The sequence below is a fragment of the Chanos chanos genome, chromosome 8 (assembly GCF_902362185.1).
Source record: "Chanos chanos chromosome 8, fChaCha1.1, whole genome shotgun sequence".
Lineage (NCBI taxonomy): Eukaryota > Metazoa > Chordata > Actinopteri > Gonorynchiformes > Chanidae > Chanos > Chanos chanos.
Window position 1 is genome coordinate 39481053 of NC_044502.1, and position 13496 is coordinate 39494548.

Genomic DNA, 13496 nt, shown 5'->3' on the forward strand with positions numbered 1-13496 from the left:
TGATTTGAATTAGCCGAACATATACAGGCACTTTGACTTTTAGGGGGAGAAAAGAGAAAACAGACTATGGGAAATGGTAGAGCGGTAGAATGGTCATGTCTCGCTGTTTTAGGTGTAACAAACAAAGGGTCATCTGAGTCCACCCTGTGAGGAAAAAGTATTTTTCGATGTGTCTAAAATAGAGATAATGGCTGCCGCATATGAGAGTAACCATCCTCTTACCACCAGCTCTCACTGCTCCTATCAATCTAAGAAAAGTGAATTAGTCATAATAGATACCAATTTCATAAGAGTGAAAAACTAGTTATTTACAAGATCAGCCAACATATCCAGTTGGAAATGGACTGATCTTGAAACTCAGAGCCAAGCTGGAAGTGAAAGAAATGGAGGTGTCTTGACAGGTTATTATACTAAAAGAAAAAGAGAGAGAGAGAGAGAGAGAGAGAGAGAGAGAGAGCGAGACAGACAGACAGAAAAAAGAAAATGATGGTACATCATTCTGTGTATGCAGGGGAGATACTGCCTGTGCTGAAGTTCTTTTCTGAAAAATAAAACATTATAACAGTGATAACAATACATCCCTGCACTTGTATGACTCTTTTTTTTATTTACCCCTTCTTCTCTCTCTCTCTGTCCTCTCTCTCTCTCACACACACACGCCCACACGAATATAAAAAAAAAAAGCAAAATCATTACACCAAATGATGGATGCTGCTGTTTCTGGTACATACCCTGCCCACCTCCACGAGTTTGGTGATCATGACAATGCTGAAACAATTCTCTTGCCACACCATTCTCCAGAAGTCATACACCGTCTCCTGTTTAGGCCCTGCAGTGAGAAAAACACGCAAAATAAGACACTTCCACTCATCTGTGGTCACAGCCTCACATAGCAGCCTTCATTACTTTTCATTGTTAGGAGGAGATTGAGAAGTTCAGCTCTGCAGTGTGTGTAATCTAAGCCCAAGCACACGAGGAGATTGAGAAGTTCAGCTCTGCAGCGTGTATAATCTAACCCCGAGCATTTCTGCTGACTGCTGCTGATTTCAGAGCTGCATAAAGTACAGAAAACGGTCATCCAGCCTAAAGAGCAATTACCTCTGATCAAACAAACGGACCTTGAAATTCAATGAGGGAAGGCAAAGACATACGCGGACGCTTGGACACGCATGCCCACACACGTCCACACCCACACACATGCGGGCACACACATGCACATACATACACACACACACAAAGACAAACATACCCGTGCACATACACACGCACACATTCGTGCATATCTATACAATCACATAGATGTAAGTCACTAAAAGATTCTGGTGAACAGACCAATATTCAACACTGCAACACTGGGTGATACTGAGAGACACAGTGGCTGCAGGAGATAATGAGGATAGAGACAGACAGACACACACACGCACACATATATACACACACACCCACACACAGAACCTGCCTTTTCCAATGAAAGCACAGGTGGTGTTGTGTAAGTGAATGGTAGGTACACAGGCAGCAGACAGCAGGTATTAATCCTCCCTCTGCATGTGTATCTGTCCCCACATTGCCCCACAGTGTTTCTCTCACTATAATTACCGGTGATCTTAAAACACAATGACCACTGATGATAAAAACTTCTCTCACTCCACGGCAGGGTCTCAGAGAGCAAGAAGTGCACTACCACACCACAATACTGCAATACTCTAGTCCTGTCAGGAAGGGTTCACACACACACACACACACACACACACACACACACACACACACACACACGTGCGCGCACGCACACACTGGAGTGAGTGCACAGCCACACGCAGACACAGACAGCGCCACGTCGGGACGTGGAGAGCTACTCACCCTGAGTGGCGATGAAGTGGTTGGATCGATGGTAGCCCTGTAAGAGAGGGGAGAGAAGTGACATGCTGAGTAAGCCATCTGTGCCTCCAGGCTGGAGCACAAGAGCAGATGCCTCTCTTTTATTCTCTCACTCTTCTGTCTCTGACCCTCTCTCTCTCTCTCTCTCTCTCTCTCTGTCTGTCTACTTCTGATAACTCCCTCTTACCAACTTTTTTTTTTTTCCCTTTTCTTTTACTTTCTCCATCTTCCAGTCACTCTGCCCGTCCAGCTGAGCTCCGTTTCCTTCTCTGGTTGCGTGTAGCTTCTATGCAGGCTACACTAAAACTACAGCCAGACCAGAGAGGTGCATTTTCAGACAAAAGCTTCCATGAGCCATTACCTACGAGGTGATTTCTGCTTTTCCTGAGACGAAACTTTCCACCATCACTGCACAATACGCAAACGATATAGTGGAATGAGAGAGTCGTTTTGTTATACGTTGTTTTGGACGATGGAGAAAGTGAGTGACACGGGAGGATGGCTATAGGTTTCTCAAAGCAAATAATTTATTCATCACAGCCAGGCTGTTCAAAAGCTAACTGGAAACTTTGGCTAAATTGGATCTATTTTCACTAAACAAACAATAGGTAAATACCACAGACACACTTCCTATTGTAGCAGCGCATTCACTAGTCTATCAAAAGAACACTGCCAACAACTCCTTTATCTCAAAATTAAACTATTGTCTGCATATCCTCTGTGACATATACTGCAGCAATATTGAAGACTTCTTTTTATTTTATTTTTTTTTCAAATTTCAGCAGAATGATTTATCAGACGGAGTTTAAGGGACTTGAGCAGCTAAGTGGCTTCTATTCCAGTAGGAATGATTGTCTGACAAAACTCCAGTGGGGGTGGTTTGACAAAACGCCAGTTGTTTGTTCCACAGTCAACTGGGCACTGATTAAATCGGGATGGGGAGGGAGAACATTCAGTTCCCTATTAAAACAATACATTTTTGCACGAATGTCTGTCATTGAAAGGGCTACGCCTAAACAAAGTACGACAGCTTTGGGGGGAAGACCCTGAAAAGTGCTATTAATAGGTCCAAACATTTCTTACACCTTGTAAAATTAGACATTCATTTTGCATGTATGTGTGCGTGTGCTGAAAAAGATGTCCAAATTATGGTAGGGCTTTTTCTTTTCTTTTTTTTATGAGTGATGTAAAGCATTTTACATTCTATCTGAGGATGTGACACGGCCATATTTTTCAAGCTTTAAATATGATCAACCAACGCCTTTTTCATATTTGGCAATAAAGACTAAAGCTTAGTCATGCCAGATATAATTTGGTCTTAAAAGGTTACGACACAGGCCTGACGTTAAAAGAGGGCAAGATTGCATGGAAACACAGACGTGGTTTTAATGATGTAAAAGATGTTTGTGTGGGCAGACGCATGATTGGGATTAGCATGACAAGGACGTTTTAACTGATGCAGATGAACAGAGGGAACAAAGAAATGTAAATGAAAATGAAAGACTGTACTAGATCAAAATAAATAAGTAGACTCAACTTATGTGGATGAGCATATGGGTTTTTTTTTTGTTTGTTTGTTTGTTTACAACATGATAAAAAGGCAAAAACAAAAGGTAGAAAAAGAAAAAAAAAAGAGAAAAAGAACTTCAGTTACAGCATTTTTTAAAATGATCTATTTTCATCTGAGCGATACCGATCTGAACTAAAGCCACAGAGAGACTAATTCTTCCTCTGCTTCACTGTCTCATGCACTGCACTTAGCAACAGAGTGCATGGAATTGCTTTTCATCAGGCAAAAAAAATGACAAACTTCAATATAACGCCTACAGATGTTTTCTTTTCATATAAAGTCACTGTTTAGAGTCAAAGAACTGCAGAATATGTCAGGGTTAAAGCGAAGCTTTATTCACGGATAACAGAAAGACTGGAGCTTCGGTAAAGTCGAGCTACAGCGAAAGGCTACAGTGTTGAGCGTAATGTGGACACAACCCACCAGGTCAGCCTTATGGGGAGAAATCAACTCAGAGGACTAGGGAGAACATCAATGCAAACAGGTTTTTTTTTTTTGCTGTAAAGTGTTGCCATGTAGACTAATTAGTAAAACAGGGGCATCCAACACCGCAACACAGAGGGAGGAGAGAACTAGAAGCAGGTTGATAAAAAAAAGGGGGGAAGGAGGAGAGAAGAAAGAGCAGCAGAGTACTTACTTCCCTGTTTATCCGAATCTACAGGGTCCAAGTTGAAGAGGTAGGGAAGGGAGTAGAAAAAGAGAAGACAGTGACTAGTTAATGAAAGGCTGAAGAGGATTAAAAGATTACACAGAGGTAACTAACACACAGAGGGAAAGAGAGTGAGTGAGTGAGTGAGTGAGTGAGAGAGAGAGAGAGAGAGCGAGAGAGAGAGAGAGAGAGAAAAAGAGAGAGAGAGAGAGAGTATACACTAAGCACTACACAGGGGAGAACACAAAAAATGAAATGGATGAGGTTCAGGTCTGTTAGTGTCTGTGTGTAATTTTGTGCAAAGAGTTTTTTTTTTCCCCCCACAATAATTTAAACAGAAAAGTCAAATACAGACAGCCTCCCATCTTGTGAAAATTACTTTTGTCCTCGAGAACTTGCTTCAAAGAGTGAAGTCATTTTTCATAGCATTATACACCCAAACATGCACACACAAATCACTCTCAAGAGACTGCGAGAAAAAAAAAAAAAAAAAAACAACAACCCCAATCACTTCAACCTTGGTTGAAGCACTGGCCTTTTCAACATCAATCATCTCTCCAAACAAAAGTTACAAACACTGTTATGTTAATCATTTCTCATTCACAGTAAAGGACTGGTCTTGTCAACAGTCTGGCACATTTTGAAAGGAGTGTGGCTACCACATCTGTTAGAATGGGCTACATTAAGTCACGATGTGCTTATGTACCTAGCACTTTAACGTAATCTTTCGAAACAGCTCTGGTTTTCCCCGAGGGGCCCTTTTCAGAGTAATGACGTCATTCAACCCGACATTCAACCAAAATAAGGACAAAAAAAACCTTTCACGTGAAGTTTCAAACCTTTCAGAAGTTTTTGAACATTGCAACTGGACAGGAAGTGTTGAAGTTGTTTCTTAGTGTTGATGGAAGGAGGTAGTGCTCAACTTGAAATGTTTGATGAATTTAATGTTTTATTAAATGTCAGACAAATCACATCAAATTTAGTCCACTTGGTCTTTTCAATCTTTTCTGACTTGAAGTTGAAATTGTTATTTATGACTGGTCTGACCTAATCTTTCCATCAATTAATCATCGCACACAACAGGGCTACTCAGGATCACACGAAAATATCAACAATGATAAATCGGAAATCAGTAAATGGCTACATGGGGTCTAAGAAACATTTTATTTTGGATTTAAAAAAAACATTTGGGTTCAAAAGGGTTTTTTTGTTATCTCCCCTCAGCACAGTGTGGTGTTCCCTAGCAACTCAACAACTCATCCTTGTCATCCAATCAGAGAAGATTTTGCACGGAAGAGAAATAAAAAAAAACAGCAGCTCAATATCTTTTCTCCAGACATCTAAGGTGAGCACTATCAGGGCCTACAGGTCAGATTTCCTCTCACTGTCATCCTGATGCCGAATGGATGACATCAATCCAGATTATTTTAATTTAAAGAGATTTGGTAGCCTGGGGGAAAAAGGGGTTTATCTCCAAGATATATCCTGTATTAGAAGCATTTTGTGTTTATTAATAAAATAAATGGAGATGCTGGGGACAATAAAGCTTGCTGCAGGTTTCAGATTAGTGGCAAAACTGGCAATACTGCCCCCTCCCCACCCACCCCCCCCCCCCCCCCTCCCCCCTCCCCCCCTCCCCCACCCCCAATTTTTTTCCTGATTATTTTCTTGTCGGATTATTACTGAACAACCTGTAAAAACCACCCCCAACCCACTATTCACCACAAACCACACTCCCAAACCCCACTTCGTAGCACAGATGACGAGAATCTCCCGCACTGATTGTAAGCTGTGTCTATGTGTAAGAGCGCCATCATTTTACGAAAAAAAAAAAATTCAAACCACAAACCTTAAGCCAAGAACTAAAACACACACCATGAAATGCCAAGGACCGTCTCAATGTGTGTGTTTGCGTGTGTGTGTGTGCATGTGTGTGTGTTTTGATACATCTATGACAGAGGGTGGAGGGAGTGGATCTAGGCACTGAATGGGGCAGAAAGATAAATAACAAACAAAGGATGTGACCTGGAACCTACATCCTGCAGAGTAGAGGGGCATGATAAGAAACTCACATCGATGTAATTGGCATTGATGTAGTCAGAATTGGGATCCCCAAGCAGCGGATGCAGTTTCACTCTGTGGCGATCGTCTGAAAAACAAGGCAAACACGGCGGTTCAGTCTGGGAAAACGATAATGTCCGAGAACATCAAGTTTAAACTAATATTATTCATCGTTGCATTCACTCCTTTTCAATCCTGACAACACGATATGAAAGCTTGTAAGAAGAGGTCTGCACAAAATGTTCTCCTGCAATCCAGGAGCCTTTATATTCTGTAATTACCTGGTGAATAATTACTAAGTAGTTCACAAAAACCCTCTGAGAGTTGAATCTAAAGTACTCTGAGAGCCATCATTTTTTTTTTTTTAATGAGATAAACGCACTAATTAAGAGGATCCCTTACAGCCCATCAGTGTGTCATGCCTTCCCTTGGTCTTATCTTTTGTCTTGGTGACATCCCAACCTTCAAAGAAGCTCTGCAGAAAGAAAAGAGATACATGTCTTTAATGGCAAAGTTCATTTTTCAATGTGAAAGAGAGGTTCACCTTAGTTTTCCATACAGCACTTTCATAAATTTTCATTCTATTTTTTTTTTTTTTTAACTTTTATGTGGAGTTTCGTAAAATTCTACAAGTCGACACATATGCAAGCACTGAATTGGACTTTTGTTTGCTTTTTCTTTGATCATTTGAGAAGAATGTTTAAGAAGTACACAGAAGGGTATTATTTTTGTTCCTCATCTCACAGGATAAAAGACAGCATTCGGGATGTTTCTGAAATAATTTCCATTTCCCCAGCTTCCCCCGACTCACAGCACAGAAACCACAGATTTGTAATTTTACCTTGAGTAGATTTCGAATGATAATTTAAAGACAACCTCCTGAAGCAAATACACTTCAAGCACTCCAAACTCTGCATACACCATACTTTCATAAGATCACATTCATTTGTCACCATGCTCTGCTGGTCCAGGCTTCTGTCTCCATGGTAATACTTAAAAACTCCCAATCAGGCAAAGTTCCATATTCAAACAAACCATTGAGAACACTACTGAATAAATAATCTAATTTAATAAATTAAGACAACCAGCCTCATATCCCACACCACAAATGATTCATCAGACGCTTTTCACTTTTAATGACAGAGGATTTTATGCATATTAATATTTTAAATATGAAGCTTATGAATGCATTGGATTGTGGTTGTGTGGGCACTTTGAATGAATGCTGAAGAAAGAAAGAAAGAAAGAAAGAAAGAAAGAAAGAAAGAAAGAAAGAAAGAAAGAAAGAAAGAAAGAAAGAAAGAAAGAAAAAAAAAAAAGCTGTGAACAATTTGCCATGCTTTAACATCTTGTCTAATTAAGGAAACGATCCTGTTTCATGTCTGAGTGTGCACGGCATCATAATCAAATCGTAGAGGTGATTTGAAATGGCTTCAAGGGAATCATCTTTCAAACATCTTTCAAAACTGTCATTTAAAATGTGAATTCCCACAGAAACAAAGATCTGTGTTTGCAAAGTTGTATAGAGCAGTCTTTATCACTATATAAAATATATTTTAAAAAATACAGGCTAATCTGTAGATAAATCCACTCTGGGTGATGTCCAAATGGATTTAAATATGTGGGTCATAATCTCACACTATGAGAAGAATATGATATTTAGTATCCTGATGCACTGAATTAATCCATAACTGAGACTGACTATGGATGGTTGCAGTCAACGACACTTCAGGAGGAGATGTCAGAGATTAATAGTCACTATCTAAGAGGTATTGTTTCAGGCAAGGAAAAGATCTGGTCATTTTCGTGCTAAGACAGCTGTGTTTACCGGTCATTCCACGTGTCCCGCTGTCTCAATGAACCTTGACACACGATCAATACACCGTGGATACCTTTTACGCGCACCTCTCAACCTGGGCATGGAGCCACATTTCACTGGGGCTTACTGGAAAAACTCTGAAACCAGCAACACCTTCACATAGTATTAGACCTCTACCCACCCCCCCACCCACCCAACCCCCACCTCCCCTGACCCAGCTTTCTCTCTGACTCTTTTCATCTCTCTCTTTGCCTCTTTCTAATACAAACGTAGCACCATCTCTATCCCTCTGGTGTCTGCCTTTACCCTCCACCTGAACACTCTGAGAAATGGCCTGGCACTAACATCCTTGAGGAAAACAAAGCTATGAACGTGTGAAGTGAGCGAGCAGTCGAAACGAAACTTCTACCGTTCCTCTGATCTGGTTTCTCATTTCTTGAGAAAAGGGAGGAGAGAGAAAACGAGGAGAGAAAGACAGAGAGATGTTTAGCTCAAAAACACATAGGACCACCGCAGAGAGCCACGTATTGATTTTTGTGCCGAATCTGTTTCACCCTTGGGGGACAGTTTAATGAGTCTACAAGCAGAGCTCCAGAAGGGCGACCCAGCGCCGGCAGACAAATTGAGGAGAGAGATCTTTTCTCTCTTTTGCTTTTTTGCTGGTGGAGCAGCAGGGCAGGGTGAGACAGTGACGGAGGATTCCAAACTCCCGCATAAAAGCCCTGCTGAGGATAGATAGTGATTGTCAAGCACCAACCCGTGGGTTTGGTCAGGAGAGGGGTAAAAATAAGCCCCAGAGGGGGAAGGTTTGGAAAGACAAATTAGCTGCACTGGCTGCATCTCTAAATCAACAGCATGTCTAGGAACAGCGTGAATGACAAGCTAGTTCTTTTTTTTTAATTCTATCACTAGCTCGACAGCACTACTTCAGCCCAGATGGATTCTACATACACATACACACACACACACACACACACACACACACACACACACACAAATACACACAAATACACACAAATACACAGTAGCAAGACAACTCATCTAAGTTGCTATCCCATGGTGAAGCAATTTGGGAAACAAGTATAAGCTGCCTCATTAAACACTTCTCATTAACGTGAGTGAATGGGAAGATACAGTAAAGGTATTTTAACTCTACCTATTTACGCACTTTTGCTGTGGCGCAGCCCTAAACATTGGACCAACCAAGTAAACATCAAAGCTAAGCTATTGTTTTGGGCTATGAGGGGAACAGAAACACGATTGCAGGTCAGCCAGGGGTCTCTCTCCGCAGGTGTCCTGTCACAGGGGGTCTTCGTCAGTGAAACAGAGGGCTTACCAGCAAAGACCCCTGAAGTAGCGCTTCCTGGCAAAACATCTGCTCAGATAAACAGTGCCCACAATCAAAACAACGACAGTTCATTAATAGCTGTGGCATACTTAGTGACACCTCCTAAGTATATGTGCATTTAAAGCTCCGTTAATGAATTTAAACAATCTGTGGAGACAGCTGCTGAGAAATCTAAATATGGTAGCTTGTAAATACGGTAGCTCGAATTGCACTCGCATTTTCTCTCTCTCTCTCTGTCTCTCTCTCTCTCTCTGTCTCTGTCTCTGTCTCTCCACTTTGTGGTAATTAATGGGAAGTGAAAGTGAGTATGTAAGAGTTGTGACGCCCACCTCATATTCTTGTTTGAAGCCGTAGCCCTCAGCTGTTTTCATCTGGTTGATGTGTTGGAGCAGGTCAGCCACGCGTACAGCGGGGTGGAGCTGGCCGGTGTGGTAGGGCGAACCTTTTCGCCCGCACTGCCGTCGCGGGGACCCTCCAAGAAGACTGCTAGACTCATTCATGGAGCTCCGCGGCTCACCTGGAGCGAAACACGAGTCACATTCTTACACTGTACGACCGCACGAAAACCGCGCTTCCGCGCGCTAACGTGGGCGCGCATACGAATGAGCCTGCACGCAGACACAATCAGCAACACGCTGTGTGCTAACGAAGTGACCTTATCACAAGCCTAACCAAATCATGTAAAAACAGATTAACGACCAGAAAAAAACAAGCAACAACAGAGCCACATAAGCTGGGAAAGTCAAAAAGGACTAAAAACAAGAGCAAACAGAAAATCAAACACACAGGCCCATACAGTGCGATGGCTTAAACTGTTGGAGACACACTGAATACAAATTCAATACGGCAATAACTATATGAGAAGACTCCGTATTGTAAGCTCTGTAGGGCTCAGCTATTGCATGTCAATATGGTTATGAGCCATCCATAAATCCATGTGTCTGACCGAGCATTAGCCAAAGTCAATTGTCATTCTGTGGCAATATATCACAACGGCGCCCTGCTAGCGCTCAGCGCAAATGAGCTATGGGAACCCAACCTAGCACTTATGACTTTCAACAGGCTTGAAGTCTTGTGGCAAGACAGCTTTTGAGAAAACTGGCTATTAAATCTTTATTTTGATCAAGAAAAAATCCTTCTTTGAAACATTAACTTTTTATGCTTTTTTTTTTCTGAGTCAGATCCCTTAGAAATGAATGAATTATTTGTGTTTTTGCTCTTCGTGCATTCCATTTTCCTAAATATTGGAAGCACGACATAGGGAAATTTAAATCGCAAATCACGTCGGCTGGTGCTGTTTGTGAAACGTTTTTTTTTCCTTCAAAACTTGGAGCTTCTATTTGCTTTGCTGATATTACTGCTCATCTCCCTCTCTCTCTCTCTCTCTCTCTCTCTCTCTCTTTCTCTCCCTTTAGCTTGCTTTTAGCTCATTATGTGTACAGAGTATGTTGAAAAGAGCTGCCGCGAGATAGCATTAGGAATGAAAGGAAACCATGATTGTCAGTGGAGATTCCAAAAGAAAATGAAAAAAAAAAAAAAACTTAGAGAACGGATGCCAGCATATGCTTTTGGTTGCTTTGCCTGCTTTTCCAAAGACTAGAAGTTTGGTGCAGCCTCATATTTTCAGTTTCCCCCCTACATAGTGATTTCACTGTAAAATGTGCGACCTATTTCTCCCAGCATCAGTGTTATTTAGAAGGAAACCACTAGTGCACATGCTGTGTGTGTGTGCGTGTGTGCGCGTGTGTTTATGTGTATGTTTGTGCGAGTATGTGTGACTGCAGATTCAGTGTGCACGGTGTAAAACTGTGGGTGAGATTTATAAGTGAGTTGTGATAACACTATGTTTATGTGTACGTGTGTGTGTGTACGTGTGTGTGTGAGAGAGAGAGAGAGAGAACGTGTGTGTGTGTGTGTGCGCGCTTGTGTCTTACTGCGTGTGCTGCAGGTGTGGGCATCCATAAAGGACAGGGCCATGCGTTCATCCTCCTGTAGAGTGCTCTGGTCAGTGAAGCTGCGCTCCATTGAGCCCATCATATGAGTCTTCTCCTGCCTGTATGTGATAGGTGTCTTATTCATGTTCACCGGCTTCCTGCTGTTAACAGAAAGTGAGAGGGAGAGGAAGAGAGTGAGGGAGACAGAAAGAGAGAGACAGACAGAAAGAGAGAGAGAGAGGACACAGAAAACATAAGAAAAAAAGGGGGAGATGAAGAGGAAAATTATTACAAAAAATAAAATGATAGGATGGAGAGGGCAACATACAGAGAGATGGGAATTAATTGTGTGACATACAGTGAGAGAGAGCACATGGTTGTGTGTGGGGGGGGGGGGGGGGGGGGGGGGAAGAAGAAGAAGAGGTGTGAGTGTAACAGCGAATGAGATGTTGAGTAATCGAAATGTATAAAAGAGCGGAGAAGAACAAGACAGTGATGGGGAGAGTAAAGAATAGGAGATAAGAACAAGATGTGGGAGTAATTTGAAAGAGAGAGAGAGAGGGAGAGGGAGAGAGAGAGAGAGAGAGAGAGAGAGAGAGAGAGAGAGAGAGAGCGAATCATTACTTCATTGGTGCTTTTCTCAGTTGCACAGTGGAAAGCATGGAAACCATGGTGTGGAATGGGAAAAAAGCCACTTACGGATAGTAAGAGTAAGAATAGTAGTCCCTTCTGGAGAGTGCCATGGAGGAAAGAGAGAGAAAGGAGGAGAAGAGGAGGGAAGAGAGAATGTGAGATGTAAGCAACGCCTTTGCTTTGATTAGTGCGAAAATGACAGGACAGCCCAAAGCTTGAACCATGTACAAAAAAAAAAAGAAAAGAAAAGAAAAGAAAAGAAAAGAAAAAAAAATTCTACATGCGTGACTCAGACTGCAACTGACCAAAAGCCACAGCCAAATCAAATATGTCGCCTTGTTAGTTTTAATGAATTAACCCAGAAACATGCTGCCAGAGAGAATTTTTTTTTTTTTGCAATCATCCAGCACACAGGCAATTGCATGGTGGCTTAGCAGAGTAATCCGCTCTGATGTCGCAGACACTCTAAAAACACTCAAATTGGCCACTACAAACATTCTGCACATTTTCTCATTTCCACTGATAAGATACACGTTATTACATTTTCATGTTACTATCAAAACGCTTCATTTGGGAGCGTATTTGGCTTTAATGCTTTAAAATGTTATTTTCATATAAAGGCACGGAAATAACTTCTTGTCTTTTTTTTTCCAGTTCTCTCTATGAGTCCAGAGAGGAGAAAGAGAGAATGAGAAAAAGATAATGAGATTGAGTTACTCATCAAGCTTCCTATTAGATGTAGGAAAGAAAGATAACAGAGCAGCTTCGTCCATCCGTCCCCTTAACGATCTACCCATTTCCTTACGTCTTCGAAACACAGGTTGGACGAATATCAGAAATCAACAGGCCCTTAAAACAAGTCAAAAACAACTGAGCAGTACAAATGACTCTGCGTCTTTCAGCACCTACTACAATGCCTGGAACTAAGTGTATGGTCTATATTTTCAGGAGAAAAGTAATAGTGAAAATTCTTGAAGCTTCTAGGAGTTGCTATGTTGAAAGTACAAGGCGAGGTGACATTCTTGGATGGTTGCTATGGGCAATGGTCCACAAGGGAACTTAAAGCCCACATATCTGTTCTCAATGTCTAGGTGGAGACCTTTAATGGGGGAGGGCTAATTATCTCTAGAAGCACACCTTTTCCCTCCCAATTACCGCCTCATTTACGGGTCAGCCCGCCACCCCGAAGAGCGTAATTAACTGAGTAATTGAATTGCATCCAGACCTGATTAAATATTTCACACTCAGATAATCTCTGTAGATGAAAACCCATGTGTTCTCTCTTTTACATTGTGTGTGCGTACATGTGTGTGTGTGTGTGTGTGTGTGTGTGTGTGTGAGGGGGGAGGGTGTCCTTGCTGAACCACCATGTTAATATTCTTCCAAAAATGTATCCACATTCTGCTGTGTTACAGGAGGGTTTGTTCTCACTTTCAGGCAAAGCCAAAACAAACATCTGGGCTCACATTTATCAAATTTTCATGTCTGAGAGACTGAAAAAGATCTGAAGTTACGTGGATACATTAGCGGAGGTGCATACGCAGAATGCACATGATTTTTTGGTTCAGGGGCAAAAAACATGCTGGCATGGAACAGTATGGGGCCGG

At 41.8% G+C, this 13496-nt stretch overlaps 1 protein-coding gene across 4 annotated transcripts in view; it reads right to left on the bottom strand.

Annotated features, from left to right (window-relative positions):
- ptprub (protein tyrosine phosphatase receptor type Ub) overlaps positions 1 to 13496 on the bottom strand; it is a 135111-nt gene that overhangs the window by 12587 nt on the left and 109028 nt on the right. Inside the window, exons 15-22 of one of the 4 annotated variants that reach the window (XM_030781233.1) lie at positions 11956 to 11985; positions 11257 to 11417; positions 9652 to 9839; positions 6558 to 6630; positions 6167 to 6243; positions 4083 to 4100; positions 1858 to 1894; positions 732 to 829 (exon numbers count right to left, since the gene is read on the bottom strand). In XM_030781233.1, coding sequence (XP_030637093.1) covers positions 732 to 829; positions 1858 to 1894; positions 4083 to 4100; positions 6167 to 6243; positions 6558 to 6630; positions 9652 to 9839; positions 11257 to 11417; positions 11956 to 11985 — 682 coding nt within the window. The remainder of the gene's footprint in view (positions 1 to 731; positions 830 to 1857; positions 1895 to 4082; positions 4101 to 6166; positions 6244 to 6557; positions 6631 to 9651; positions 9840 to 11256; positions 11418 to 11955; positions 11986 to 13496) is intronic. The other 3 variants (XM_030781234.1, XM_030781235.1, XM_030781236.1) reach the window with 3 other exon arrangements.